General features: G+C 42.9%; 2 protein-coding genes across 3 annotated transcripts in view; one reads left to right on the forward strand and one right to left on the reverse strand.

Moving 5' to 3' along the window:
• LOC138744442 (interferon-induced protein with tetratricopeptide repeats 1-like) overlaps nucleotides 1-207 on the reverse strand; it is a 76,844-nt gene extending 76,637 nt beyond the window's left edge. For both annotated transcript variants that reach the window (XR_011345539.1, XM_069900614.1), the window contains exon 1: nucleotides 78-207. The gene's annotated coding sequence lies outside the window, so the exon portion shown is untranslated. The remainder of the gene's footprint in view (nucleotides 1-77) is intronic.
• Nucleotides 208-8,233: 8,026 nt separating this feature from the next.
• ch25h (cholesterol 25-hydroxylase) lies at nucleotides 8,234-9,386 on the forward strand. Its single transcript, XM_069899492.1, has one exon. It carries the CDS (start codon nucleotides 8,276-8,278, stop codon nucleotides 9,074-9,076), a length of 801 nt encoding a protein of 266 aa, XP_069755593.1. The 5' UTR covers nucleotides 8,234-8,275; the 3' UTR covers nucleotides 9,077-9,386.
• Nucleotides 9,387-14,405: the final 5,019 nt, after the last annotated feature.

The raw sequence follows: 14,405 nt of genomic DNA on the forward strand, positions 1-14,405 counted from the left end.
TAAAGTCTAAGATATACTTCCAACCAGCCCACAGAAACACTTAGACACAAAACAAACACAAAACACATAAGACTCACAAAACTTCGATCTCAACTAAAGGAAAGATCATAAACAAAATTCAGCTTGTTTGGTAAACTGAAGCCAAAAGATCTTTGAGAGAGAGAGAGAGAGCACAAAATTCAAAGTGGTCTTCTCGTGTTGCTTGCAGAGGGAGGAACAATGGCTTGGTCTGGATCCTTCTGGCTGCCTTCGGAATGTTCATCGCTTTTAAAATGCCCAACATTCTAAACTGCCTCCAAGACAATGACTCTGCTTGGGCCTCCTTCCACTTCACAGCCAAACCCAATCGTGGTTTGTCTTCCAAGTCCAGAAATTTCTAGATCATCTTCTGCACATGCTCAGTGCACCTCCCACTCTCTGCAGTCCACCTTCACCTTGGCTCTCAAGGGCAAACTCACTTTTTAACACAAAACTACACAACACATAGGCCAATACACAACACAGAACTCTGTAACAGTTACAAAGTGTGGTAAACCACTGTTATACTCTGATTGGCTGCTGCTGGCTGGACACGAGACCAATCCCACCCATAGCCCTTTGCATGCTCCCCATTCCACTCTACCTCGATCAGTCAAGGAGGTTAACCATCTCCCACTCTCTCAGCAGTCCACCTTCACCTTAGCTCTCTCAGGCAAACTGTCACTTTCCAACACAAAACCACACAACACAAAGGCCAATACACAACACAGAACTCTGTAACAATTGGTCAAGTCAAGTCAGTGGAGATACCCTTGAGGTGAAGCTCATAGAATGCAATAGTATCCTTGAACAGTACATTATGAAGCCACAAGGGACTATGTTATCTTAGATCTGGTCCGGTGCAATGAGACAGGTGAAATTAATGGTGTCATATTTAGGGATCCTCTCAGAAAGAGTGATCAAAGTATGATTGAATTTTTAAAGCACATGGTGGTTGACAATGTAAGATCCAAAACCAGTCTCCTTCACCTAAAGCAGTACAATACACAAACGTGCAGCTGAAACAACCTGTCTACATGGTTTTCCATATTCCTGATGAAGGACACAGGCCTGAAACTTTTACTTCTTGTGGATGGTGAGTGACCTGCTGAGTTTCCCCAGCACATCTGTGTGTTTCACTATCAAACTAAAGACAAAATGACACTGAGGATGGAAAGAAAGCCGTGCACTGCCTTTGAATTTTAAAATAAAAAGAGAAAATGCTGGGAAATACTCCGCAGATCAGTCTTTGATCAGAAATATTACATGTTACTCTTTTCTTGCAGCCTGACCTGCAAGAGTATTTCTAGGATTTTCTGATTATATTTTTGCATTTATCCCTGCTTTATATTCAATTGATGCACTTTTTTTGTTAAAACTTATTACTGGATTTTTTTTAATGCTTCTGATTAATGGTGTGATCCATTTCTGGATTATGTGTTCATGTGGGATAAATCTGGTTGTTCCGCCAGAGAGAATGTTCCCACTTCTCTCGTCAGGTACTATCAATAGTCCTTTTCACACTGGCGCTTGAAAACAGGAATTAAACGACAATTTATCAGTTCACCCTACCAGTGTGAATACTCCCAAACTGGTATGGGGGGGGGGTCCATTTTGACCGCCTAGGGAGGTTGTATCAAAGCCGATCTGTTTCAAATCTTCTCCAGTGTGAACGGGCGACCCGGTTTGCCAGGTCCCATTAGATACGTGCTGTTGACGTTCCTTAGGTGCGTGCGACCTCTTGGCAGAACAGACAGTTTGCAGATGTGGTGAAGCCTGGCAGGAGTGGGAGTAGCATACATTTTCCCATGCTCCTTTATACATTATGTGTGTACGTCTTATTAAATTGTGCAAGTTTTTTCTCAAGCCCTTTTATAAATTATGCGTGTGTGCACTTTATACCCACTACAATTTCACTGCCCTGTGTGTACATAATCCGTCACTCAGGAAGTTACCGCTAGAAGTTGGGACCCCCCCCCCCCCCCACCTTTGCTCAGTGGTACCAGGGCGGTAATGGGAAAGGGTGCACTGAACTGGGTTTTCTTGATTCAGTGTGAATGACCCTACCAGGATTTAAAAACGGGTCGTTCACATGCCAATTTAGCGGGTTTCCAATGCAAAAAGGCCCAATAATATTGTCCACCTCAAGGAGTTGTGCATCAGGAAGATGGTCCCTATCCTATTACTTCTTTCATTGGGCCCTGTCGTCATACCTGGGTGGGTTGATGGCACTGACTTCATCACATGGGTGCTTTCTTCATTTCACTTGTAGTTGCTTTTTGAAGATATGATCTGGGTTTGCACAGTTGCAAATTTTTCAGCCTTGTTGCAATACTTTTGATATCTGAGGTGAGTGGGAGGAAGCTCTAGCCATGATACTCATGCTCAGTTATTTCTTGTGTGTCCTCAGCACAAAGAATACACAGACAACCCTTTGAGCAGTCCAGAAATTTAGCCGCCAGGTTATAATAAATCCACGCTTCTCAACAACATTCAGTTTAAAAAGCACTTTGCCAAAATGTTGATGAAAGAGCATAACCTCAGGAATTGATTCCATTATGTACATTTATATTATACTAAAGAGTTAAAGAAGAAAGTCTCCGGATGCTAGGGCTGAGTGGAATTTTTCTGATACCTTACAAAGAGCCTGGGCTCTAAATGCTAGTTACCATTTACTTCCTATGAATGCTGCAGGAACTACTGAGTTTCTCCAACACTTTTGTGTATTATTCCAGAATCGATGGTGCCTGCAGTTGCTGTAGAGCGCGTCGAAAGAATCAAAGGCTTGTTGATCCAAACCAAGGCTTTTATTAACTAGAAGACTGGAGCGTATCACATGTCCAGTCCAGTCCAGAATGACCTAGTCTGGCTAGGAGCAACACTTTAAGACCTGCCAATAAGCATGGCTAAGCTCTCAGCCAATCTCAGGCATCCTACACTACAATCTATACATATACACATTGGTGATAGAACCTGTACTGTCACAGTTGCTTCTTGGGGAAATCATTGAGGATGGTGATTTGTATCTCTCTTCCCCTGAATTTTCTCCCACTTTCACTGCAGCCTTTCATGTAACCACACAGTGGTTTCATGAGTAGAGAACAGCAAGGCGGCCACAGTTGTGAACTGCTCATTCAGCTCCCAGTGAGGATGTGGTGAATTCAGTGAGGGTGTGGTGAATCCAGTGAGGGTGTGGTGAATCCAGTGAGGCTAGCCTTGCCTTACTAACATTGGCTGTGCATTATCTCTACTGTTAAAGACACTCCCCTTGGGTATGTGCACCCACTGTCTTTCATTATTGTACTATTAGTTTCTGTTAATAAAAGCCATGATTATTGTTTGACTCCATCGTGTTTGTCTGCTTCATCAACTGGCACTTCAGAGGGCCACACAGCCTTTTCTTGGCAAGCAATCCCATGAGCAATATGCTGCAATGTTCCTTTTAATGGACTTTTGCCTGATTTAATGCATTTTTTAAAAGGGTTCTGCCACAAGTAGTACATGCCTATTGTATCAAAAGAAGATGAAGTCCAAGTTCAGGTAGTAATTTGCAAAGGTTTTCTTCCAGACCACACATCTCCCACTTTTATACTCTTGTGCCTTACATACTCGTATCTTGGACCTCCGACCTGTTTTTTTTTTCTTTTTAATTTTTTGGGTTAAGAAGTGAAGGTTTTTTTTATTATTTTTTTAAAATAAATAATTTTTTTAAACTGTTTTTGTTTTCTGATTGTAATTGAGAGGGAATTAGGAGGTTTTTTTCTCTCCTTTATTTTCTCTTTTTTTGGGGGGGGTTTCTCTTTTTTCTTTCTTTTTTAAGAGGATGTTGTCACAGAAGATAATAAGTCAAAAATTGAGGATGTTGAATTAGATGAAGAGGAAGATGAGGGGAAAGGTGATAAGAAGAAAAAGAAGAAAATTAAGTACAAATACATTGAGGGAGAAGAGTTTAATAAAATTAAGTTAATTTCGATAGAGAATTTTGAAGATGTTATAAATGAAGAATATGGAGAATTTTATAAGAGTTTGAACTTTTTTCTTTTTTTTTCTTTTTTTTTATAAGGGGAGGGGAAGGGAATAAAAAGTTTATCTGATTGTTTTTCTAAGGGATGTTTTTGTTCTCTCGATGAATTATAAAGGAAACTTGGTATTAACGGAAATTCTGTATTTATGTATTATTAATTATTATTTTTTGTATAACAGATATGTGGTTGATATATGATTTTAATATTTGAACTTAGTTTTAAAGTGGATTTCATTTGTTAAATACATGTATTATGTTTGATTTAAATATATCTTTAAGGGTATTATTTTAGTATTGATTTTTTTTGTTGTTAGTAATTTTTTTTGTTGTTAAGTTTTATCCTTTTTTTGTAAGTGGGGTTTTTTCTATTTTATTTACAACATTGTTAATTAATTCTTCACTCTTTATTTTGGGGGGAGGGTTGGACTAATTTTAAATTAGATGATTAATGTGGTGTTATAATTATTGGGGGGGGTTAATTTGTGTAGTTTAATGATGTAGTATTCTAATTTTTGCGCTGAACAACTGAAAAGTGGCAAAGCAGCAGGTATGGATGGAATCCCCCCAGAAGTCTGGAAGGCTGGCGGCAAAACTCTGCATGCCAAACTGCATGAGTTTTTCAAGCTTTGTTGGGACCAAGGTAAACTGCCTCAGGATCTTCGTGATGCCACCATCATCACCCTGTACAAAAACAAAGGCGAGAAATCAGACTGCTCAAACTACAGGGGAATCACGTTGCTCTCCATTGCAGGCAAAATCTTCGCTAGGATTCTACTAAATAGAATAATACCTAGTGTCGCTGAGAATATTCTCCCAGAATCACAGTGCGGCTTTCGCGCAAACAGAGGAACTACTGACATGGTCTTTGCCCTCAGATAGCTCCAAGAAAAGTGCAGAGAACAAAACAAAGGACTCTACATCACCTTTGTTGACCTCACCAAAGCCTTCGACACCGTGAGCAGGAAAGGGCTTTGGCAAATACTAGAGCGCATCGGATGTCCCCCAAAGTTCCTCAACATGATTATCCAACTGCACGAAAACCAACAAGGTCGGGTCAGATACAGCAATGAGCTCTCTGAACCCTTCTCCATTAACAATGGCGTGAAGCAAGGCTGTGTTCTCGCACCAACCCTCTTTTCAATCTTCTTCAGCATGATGCTGAACCAAGCCATGAAAGACCCCAACAATGAAGACGCTGTTTACATCCGGTACCGCACGGATGGCAGTCTCTTCAATCTGAGGCGCCTGCAAGCTCACACCAAGACACAAGAGAAACTTGTCCGTGAACTACTCTTTGCAGATGATGCCGCTTTAGTTGCCCATTCAGAGCCAGCTCTTCAGCGCTTGACGTCCTGCTTTGCGGAAACTGCCAAAATGTTTGGCCTGGAAGTCAGCCTGAAGAAAACTGAGGTCCTCCATCAGCCAGCTCCCCACCATGACTACCAGCCCCCCCACATCTCCATCGGGCACACAAAACTCAAAACGGTCAACCAGTTTACCTATCTCGGCTGCACCATTTCATCAGATGCAAGGATCGACAATGAGATAGACAACAGAATCGCCAAGGCAAATAGCGCCTTTGGAAGACTACACAAAAGAGTCTGGAAAAACAACCAACTGAAAAACCTCACAAAGATAAGCGTATACAGAGCCGTTGTCATACCCACACTCCTGTTCGGCTCCGAATCATGGGTCCTCTACCGGCACCACCTACGGCTCCTAGAACGCTTCCACCAGCGTTGTCTCCGCTCCATCCTCAACATCCATTGGAGCGCTCACACCCCTAACGTCGAGGTACTCGAGATGGCAGAGGTCGACAGCATCGAGTCCACGCTGCTGAAGATCCAGCTGCGCTGGATGGGTCACGTCTCCAGAATGGAGGACCATCGCCTTCCCAAGATCGTATTATATGGCGAGCTCTCCACTGGCCACCGTGACAGAGGTGCACCAAAGAAAAGGTACAAGGACTGCCTAAAGAAATCTCTTGGTGCCTGCCACATTGACCACCGCCAGTGGGCTGATAACGCCTCAAACCGTGCATCTTGGCGCCTCACAGTTTGGCGGGCAGCAGCCTCCTTTGAAGAAGACCGCAGAGCCCACCTCACTGACAAAAGGCAAAGGAGGAAAAACCCAACACCCAACCCCAACCAACCAATTTTCCCTTGCAACCGCTGCAATCGTGTCTGCCTGTCCCGCATCGGACTGGTCAGCCACAAACGAGCCTGCAGCTGACGTGGACTTTTTACCCCCTCCATAAATCTTCGTCCGCGAAGCCAAGCCAAAGAAGATTCTAATTTTTATTATCTTATTTTTTATTATTTCTTTAAATGTAATTTTTATTTTATTCATGTCATAAAATTTTAAATAAAGTTAAAAAAAAAATGGAGAACTAATAATGAATATATTTTTATAAAACCTGAATTAAAAAATCATGAACTTACCTTAGAATGCTTGTAAATAATTTAGAAGCATAAAAAACTGATTAAAGAAAAGCAAACCTATGCACCAGATCAAACTTTGTGCAGGATCTGAGAGTTGATGTGTTGGGGAGGATGCAGTAACACCATTGAGAATGAACGAGGTAGCATCTAAAACATGTAGGTCCTATTAATGCAGAGTAACTTCTGAACTTTGTTTGACTGAGCAAGTCCAGGACAGCTGCCCTTATTGGCAGGTAAGCTGATCATCTAGAACTGTTGGCCTTTACCAGCAAAATTGTTCTAACGTTGGTCATTGCAATGTTTGGATGTTACTCTGGACAATGAAAATTTTGCTTCCTGAACACCTTTGGGTGTATTTTAGGGAATTTGGGCCTGCTGATCATGAAAATCACATTAACATTTTCTTATCAAATACTGTTTTTTTTAAAAAATATAACCTATTTTTGTGATTTTCTGTCATATTTTAAGTTTAGTAGTATATTGCCCACAAGAGCAAGCTGTTTGGGTCAATCCAAGCGGGCCTGGGCATGGACTCAGAGCAGGTGCTATGCAGATGGTTGTCTTAGGCCTGGGCACGTTCAGTTAGGATAGATGGAGACAGGCTATAAAAGCAGCTCATATATACGGATGCTGTGCATCACATGGATATAGATTGCACATGTTCTTCAGCCAATAGCACAGTGAGTGTATTTAACTATAGCACTCACATTTGGACTTCACCCTAGCTGACTGAGGATGAACATAGTGAAAAGTTTCACCAGGACAGTACAACCATGGAAAAGCAGTATCAGGGCAACTGGAATCCATCAAAGCTAACTGACTATTATTGAGAGGCATCAGATGCTGAGTATAAATTAAAATCAGAGACAAAACATTTTAGGTCAGTTGAACTAATAAAAGCTGTTCTCATTATTATGCAATTAAACATGCTAAATTCAATAAAAGTTTATTTAATGTTTTTCAATTTCTGCAAACTTGAAATTATCTTTGTGTTCAGGTTGAAGTTGTCTATCATAATCTCCAATTATTGTTCAGAAGGCAGGTTCTCTGGATAAGTTCAAGCGGTAGTGAGATAAGGTTCTTGGGGACAGGGGAATTAAGGGTTCTGGGGAGAAGGCAAGGGGCAGTGGAAGATCGGAACAAATGGGCTAGATGGCCCACTCCGGCACCTATTGTCTATTATCTACTTTTTATGTAAGAGGAACTACATTCAATCAAGGAGAAACGTTTTAGTCTCTGACGGATATTTTTACAGAGAATGCAACGACCGTCGACAGCATTTCTTCATTCCGTTCTAAGTTTTGGAGTAGAAGTGGGGCCCTGGCACGAAGTTAACCCACCCTGTGCCTATTCCCGTTGAAAGCACCCGCAAGAACAGGAAGAGGTCGTTGCAAAAAGAGAGTTAATGCCCATAAAGAATCCGTGGCGTTCATGTAGGGGTTATAATGCAGTGCGCCACGGAATAAATGGACATTGGAATAGAGAACTTCATGAAAGCAAACGCCTGAATACAAATCAAAGCTACAGTTACTGGGCTCAAGAGAGAAATTATTGGCAGAAAATCCTAGCAGTAAAAGGGTTGTTTTGTTCCATTTACTGCACATAATAAAGTATCGTTTTATGTTAGAGGTTTGCGGGGAGGTGTGGGGGGGAATTACAGTTCCCTTACCATATTTAGAGTTAATCCGGCCGATAGGGAACCAACAGTGTTCAGGGAGTGGGTGTCATGCGCTCCGCCCCGTCCGAGTCACATAAAGGGAGGCTGGCGGCTTTCAGGGCGCTCGAATGTACCATGAACGGCAGCGACTCCCCGCCCCACGCCGCCCTCTGCCTGCAGTCGCTTTGGGACTGGGTACGCGGGATGGAGGGCTGGATCAAGTCGCCCTTCTTTCCCATCGCCTTCTCTCTGGGGGTCTACCTCGCCTTCTGCCTGCCCTTCGTCGTCCTGGACTTGTTGGCGCCCAGGCTCGCCTTCCTGAAGCGCTACAAGATCCAGGGGCAGAACAACCCGAGTGCGCGGATGATGGCCAGCTGCCTGGCGCAGACCCTGTACAACCATCTGCTCTACATCTTCCCGCTGTCCGTGGCGCATTGGTACTGGCGCCCGGTGCATCTGCCCCGAGCTGCGCCCGAGCTGCCCAGGACGCTGTTGGACATCGCTGCCTGCCTGCTCCTCTTCGACTTCCAGTACTTCGCGTGGCACCTCCTGCATCACAAGGTGCCCTGGCTCTACCGCAACTTCCACAAGGCGCACCACAAGTACACGGCCACTTTCGCTCTCACCACCGAGCACTCGGGCGCCTGGGAGACCCTGTCCTTGGGATTCTTCGCCGCCGTCAACCCGGCCATCCTGGGCTGCCATCCCCTCACCAGACTGCTCTTCTTCACCTTCAACATCTGGCTCTCAGTGGAGGACCACTCGGGCTATGACTTCCCTTGGTCCACCCACAGACTGGTGCCCTTCGGGTTGTACGGAGGGGCTCCTCATCACGATCTCCATCACTTGAAGTTCAAAACCAACTATGCACCTTATTTCACCCACTGGGACAGACTCCTGGGGACCTACTCCACACTACACACAAAGACCAAGTGAATTGCGGGGGCGAAAAGAAGACTCGTTTATTTATTAGGGACTCAGAACATGATTGGGACAGGCGGTGGCCTGTGCAATGAACTGCGCAGGGCGCTGAAGGTTTCTGTGGCTGTGAGAACTAAAGCTTCTAACCTTCATTTTTGTTATCAAGGCCTTTGCTATTTTTTTGGACAGTTCATTTTCACTGCAGGTCGGTGATCAGGGAAGAAGGTTCTTGTCAATGTGTCAATTTTGATGTTGAAGCACTTTTATTACTAACTTTGATCTTATTTTTTTATGGTGGAGCTCCACAAAGTTTGAATAATATATGCCTGATTTAATATTTAATAAAATTCAATTTAAATTACACATTTTGCCTTGGGTGTGATGTTTGAAAAATAGAAGCATGTTAAGTGATTGCATGTGGCCTGATGTTGAGGGCCACTGATGGAGAACCTTATGCGTGCATCCCTTGAAATGATCATCTCATCTGGTGAGAAAGGCAAGATGACATGATCCAGTCCCACCACATGTATGCAGTCTCCAGGCCCACAATTAATTTGCAACTGCTCTTTACAAAGTGATTTGGGGTCATGAACATTTCTTAAAAAAAGACCAAGGTTATTCATAAGGAGAACCGTTATTAATTGTATGCTGCCCAAGAGCAGCTCAGATTGCTAATTTATTTGGAATTTTTCCGAGAGAAGAAACTCAAAACTGCAGATGCTGGAACTTCCATGTCTTTTTATCAGGACCATTTCTCCCTGCCTGATCCACAAGCTTCTCATTGTTTGCTCACAAGTGGACACTGGAAAAATAAGCAATTGTGGGCGAGGTAACAATGGGGTTGGTGACAGGTATGGGTGACCTTTTTTGATTAAGGTGTGATTGTAGATCATCATTTCTTGAGTAATCTGAGTAGCCTCCCAACATGTCTCTTGGAATTGTCAGTGCTTTTAAAGATACTCTCAATGTGTTACTTGGGGTGTTCCAGGATTCTGGTGATACATTTCCAATTCAGGATTGTATCTGTCTTGCAGATGAAGATGCACCCATGTGTTTCCAGTTTTTTTTTCTAATCTGAATGGAGATGTTTCAGGTTATCTGGATGCATCAAAGTACCCATGCACAGATTATCACTATAATTTGTAAACACACACAATATAACTACAGCATCCCAGAGGTGGAAGGAAAATACTTGCAGGGTGATGGTTGAATAAGCGGTTGACTACTTTGTCTGGATGATACAAAGTTTCTCAAATATCATTGGAGCCACACTGATCCAGACCAGGAGAAAATACTTCATTGCACTCCTGACTTGGGACTTTTGGATGGTGGAAATGTTTTGCAGGATTAGAAAAATCCCTCGCCTCAGAATAACCATTCAATGACTTGTTCCTCCAGTTGCAGCAATGTTGTTCCTGGTATGGGTTAATTTTTGGTTAATGATGGTATCCAAGATGTTGATGATGAGGAGAAACGCAATCCCTTTGGACATCAAAAGAAGATGATTCAACTCAATTGTTTAAAATGATAATAATTTGGGTTGGATGTGATGTGAATCACATCTACTTATCAACCAGAGGCCAAACATTTCCAAGATCTGTTGTGAATGCATGTGGACTCACTAAATGGCTGGGCACATTGATTCCACTTTTGCTTCTTATTAAAACCAAAGGGTGATTAGTTAGTTTCTCACAGAAAAGACAGCTAGGACCTCCTGTCACTGCCTCCTCCCTTATTCATCTTCCCGTTATACCTATCGTGCTCGTTCTCTCTCTCCCTGCTGGATGCTTGCGGTCAAAGGTTGTGTCCACTTGATGGCTTAGTTATGAAAAATGTGGTCAGCTGCCACAAAGCTTTATCCACTGCACTAGAGTACTCCTCTAACACAGTACTGATAATTAATTGGAGGAACACCTTATATTCCATTTGAGCACTTCAACCAGATGGCATTAACATCCACTTTCCATTAAGCATCTCCCCAAGTCTCTGTCTTTCCCTATCCCTCTGTCTCTTTTCCTCCAGCCCCCCTTCCCTAACCTTCCCTCTCCATTCAGAGAGTTATCCTCTATCCCTATAACTTCTCAGCCTTTTCTCTTCTACCCTCCCCCCCTGTATCCACCTATGACCTCTTACCTGTCAGCTTCTCCTCCCCACCTGTATGGCAGGTAGGGCAGAGAACAAGAGTACCACTATCCACTCTACCTACCCAATATCTGAGTCCCTAGCCCAATAATTAATCTCCATCCTCCCAGGGGTGCAGTGCTGAACTGCTGGGGCTTGCTTGAGCACCTTGGGGTGCTGCTCTGAGCTGGCATCTCATCAAGCCACTTCAGGGCCACTTGTTGGCACATGTGGGATCAATGGAAAAATGGCATTCTTCCCTACCCATAATCCCTCACACAGCTGGAATCACTCTGCCAGTGCCAGCGTCAGCCAGGGAAATGCAAAGCAGTCCTAGAGTCATGGGGGATTATGGGTAGAGAAGGTGACCATTTTTCTCATTGATCTGCTGGCACCGATGAGTGGCCCAATAAAGTACCGGAGGCCTTTGTCATGTTGGGTTCAGAAGCGCTTGTTATAAAAATGACCCTGAGCCTGGAATCGTGTTTGTAGCTGGTTTTATTTTACCATACATTTAATGAATATCTACACGAACAGGCTTTTCTTTGCTAGTCCCAAGCCTCTCTCTCCAAGATGCGGAAGTCCCGCCCATGATGACATTAGCCTGCTCGAAATCCCACCAATAGTGTTACACTACATCCCCCTTTCTTTGTGTTCGAAACCCCCTTTTCTGTGGCTTCGCTCACTACAGTTACCTTTACACATTCCGATACAAATACACCTACAACATTTACAATACACAAGTCTTTCTTCACTCTGGGTGTTTTACAGTCTCTACAGATTCAGTCTCTGCAGTCCCTTTACTTCTTGACCAGATCACATTCTTATTATGCCTGGCAAACTCTGTTTCAGTCGGCAGAGTCTCTGGACCGGCCTTTGCAGGAGGGTCCATTTCCGGCTTGTGCTCTTATCACTTTACATCTGGAGACTCTGGTATGGGAATGAGATGCCCGATTCTGTCTCAGAGTCCTTTGTGGTCTATTAACCATGTACGACTGTGGCCTGTGGTCCACCAAAATTACTGTACCTTGCTGTCTTGCTTCGGAGATCCACACCTCATCTCCTGGTGCTAGCTTTTCCAGGTCCTTCATTCTGTGTCTCTCGTTATGCCACTTCGCATTCTTACACCTCTTCTCCTTCTCCTTGTTCTGGAGTTGTAGCAGGTCTGGGAGTTCCAGCTGCAACCTCTCTGGAAGGGTTGTTAGAGTTGTGCGAAGGCAACGTCCCATTAACAATTGGGCTGGACTGTAGCCGTTGCTCAGTGTGGCTCTGTACTTCAATAGTGCATGGTAAGGGTCTTTTGCTCTCTTGAGCAGACTCTTCAACATTTGCTCACTCTGCCTTGCCATTGGCACATTCCCAGCACTTTACTACCCCCTGGCAGCCCTTGTGTATTTCCTTGAGTACCTTGTACCTTTGTGTATTGCATTCAACTGCAGCATCTGCAGACTTCCTTGTAAAACCCTGATATTTAATTTACTGTCTCAGACATCCTATGATATCTTACACTCTATCTCAGTTGGATCCATGGCTCTACTGTTTCCTTTTTCCTATAGTACCGATGGAGAGAGGAATCCATGTAGAATAATGACTCTTGATCCCCAATGTTAGCCAGCTGATGGTTCACTTGCTTGTCAATGTGAAGCTGAAAGCAACTGAGCACCTTTACCTTCAGAGAACATGGATTAGCTGTCATGTTTCACAACTAACTATCTATAAAACATTGCACATCCTGTGCTTTCCAAAGTTATTTTATTGAAAAGCATATCTTTAAATTTATAATTAGTTAAGTCTTAAAAATAACAAAAGAAAGACTATAAATCTATCATTTTGCGGGGGCCACTTGGGGAATGATTTGATAGCTGAAACATATAAAAACTACTGAGTCAATGAAATACTGAACATAGCCACTATTGTAATGGAGGAGAGTAGCCAGTTCTCATGCCAGACATGGCACAAGCAGCAATGTGAGAACAGCAGGTCAATTGGATGGTTGTTGATATTGGCTGGAGTTAAACATTGATCAAGACACTGTGGTGAACCCTGCTTTTCCCCATAGCACCCTGGGATTGTTAATACTATGCCTTGGTCTCATCTGAAAGGCCACACTTCCAACTGAGATTACTCTCTCTAGTTCCACCTGCATGATAGACACGTTCATGACCAAGTCCATGTAATTAGATATGAATGTCAATTATGCTCTTGAAATATGCACATCATAATCTTGTAGGAAAACTAAGACCGATTGACTTAGAAATGAGAATTTGATCTATTGATGACTCAAGACCTGTTGCATCTCATTAGTTATTAGAGGTCCCCTCATTAAATCTATTGAAAACACAGTTATATAAATTTTTGCATAGTAGGGGAATTTGGGGCAATCAGCCAAGATACGATCACATTCTCATTTTTCCTGTTTCCATTTGAAACCAGTTCTGGCAATGACTCTACCCTTATCTGTTGGTGAATACTCTATTAGTGTGGTTTTGCATTTACTTTGACATCCGTCAATGTTGAGTGGGAAAATGATTTTGCTTCAGCCCTCTCCCTACAGAAATATGGATCTTAAAACGAGCAGTAGACAAAGTATTCATTTTATGGGATAGAACAATTTTTAACAAAATGTCTATCTGTGAAAATAAGGAACAGCTGGGTCAACTTCTCTCACCTTATTCTGTTTTACACGAACACAGTACTTCTGCCACAAAGAGAATGATACATCGTGAACCAGTAAGTATGAATGAATGAGTGGACACAATTTTCTGATGGATCTGCTGAAGATACAGAATGCCAGAAAAAGTCAAGAGGAATCAAGAGTTATTCACAGACAGCAAAAATTTACCTAAGCTTCTACAATGACCCAAAATAGCATGAGAAAATAGCAACTTTCACTTTGAAACGGAAGAAACAGAACATTCTATTTTCCAAAGCTTGCCATGACATTTTATGTCAGTGGACTAAACCTTAGAGCTGAGTTGAAGGAGTACATCTCATGCCTGACACGTGGATGTCGGTATATGTGAAGATCTGGAGATTAAAGGTGAAACGTCATAAAGATTAGAAGCCAGGTCCTACCCTGGAAACTTACACATTAGGTTTCTATAATGTTGTCAGCTTGGAGCTGATTTGAGGAAACACTGCAGTGAGTCTCCCAGGTCATGTCTTTTTCCGTGGTAATATTTAGAAGATCAAAAATATTTCCCCTGTCAAATATTTATCCTTC

This window comes from Narcine bancroftii, chromosome 10 (assembly GCF_036971445.1).
Source record: "Narcine bancroftii isolate sNarBan1 chromosome 10, sNarBan1.hap1, whole genome shotgun sequence".
NCBI lineage: Eukaryota > Metazoa > Chordata > Chondrichthyes > Torpediniformes > Narcinidae > Narcine > Narcine bancroftii.

Bases quoted from the DNA above. Each gene is read 5' to 3' on its own strand.
- ch25h (XM_069899492.1), top strand. From the start codon at position 8,276: ATGAACGGCAGCGACTCCCCGCCCCACGCCGCCCTCTGCCTGCAGTCG.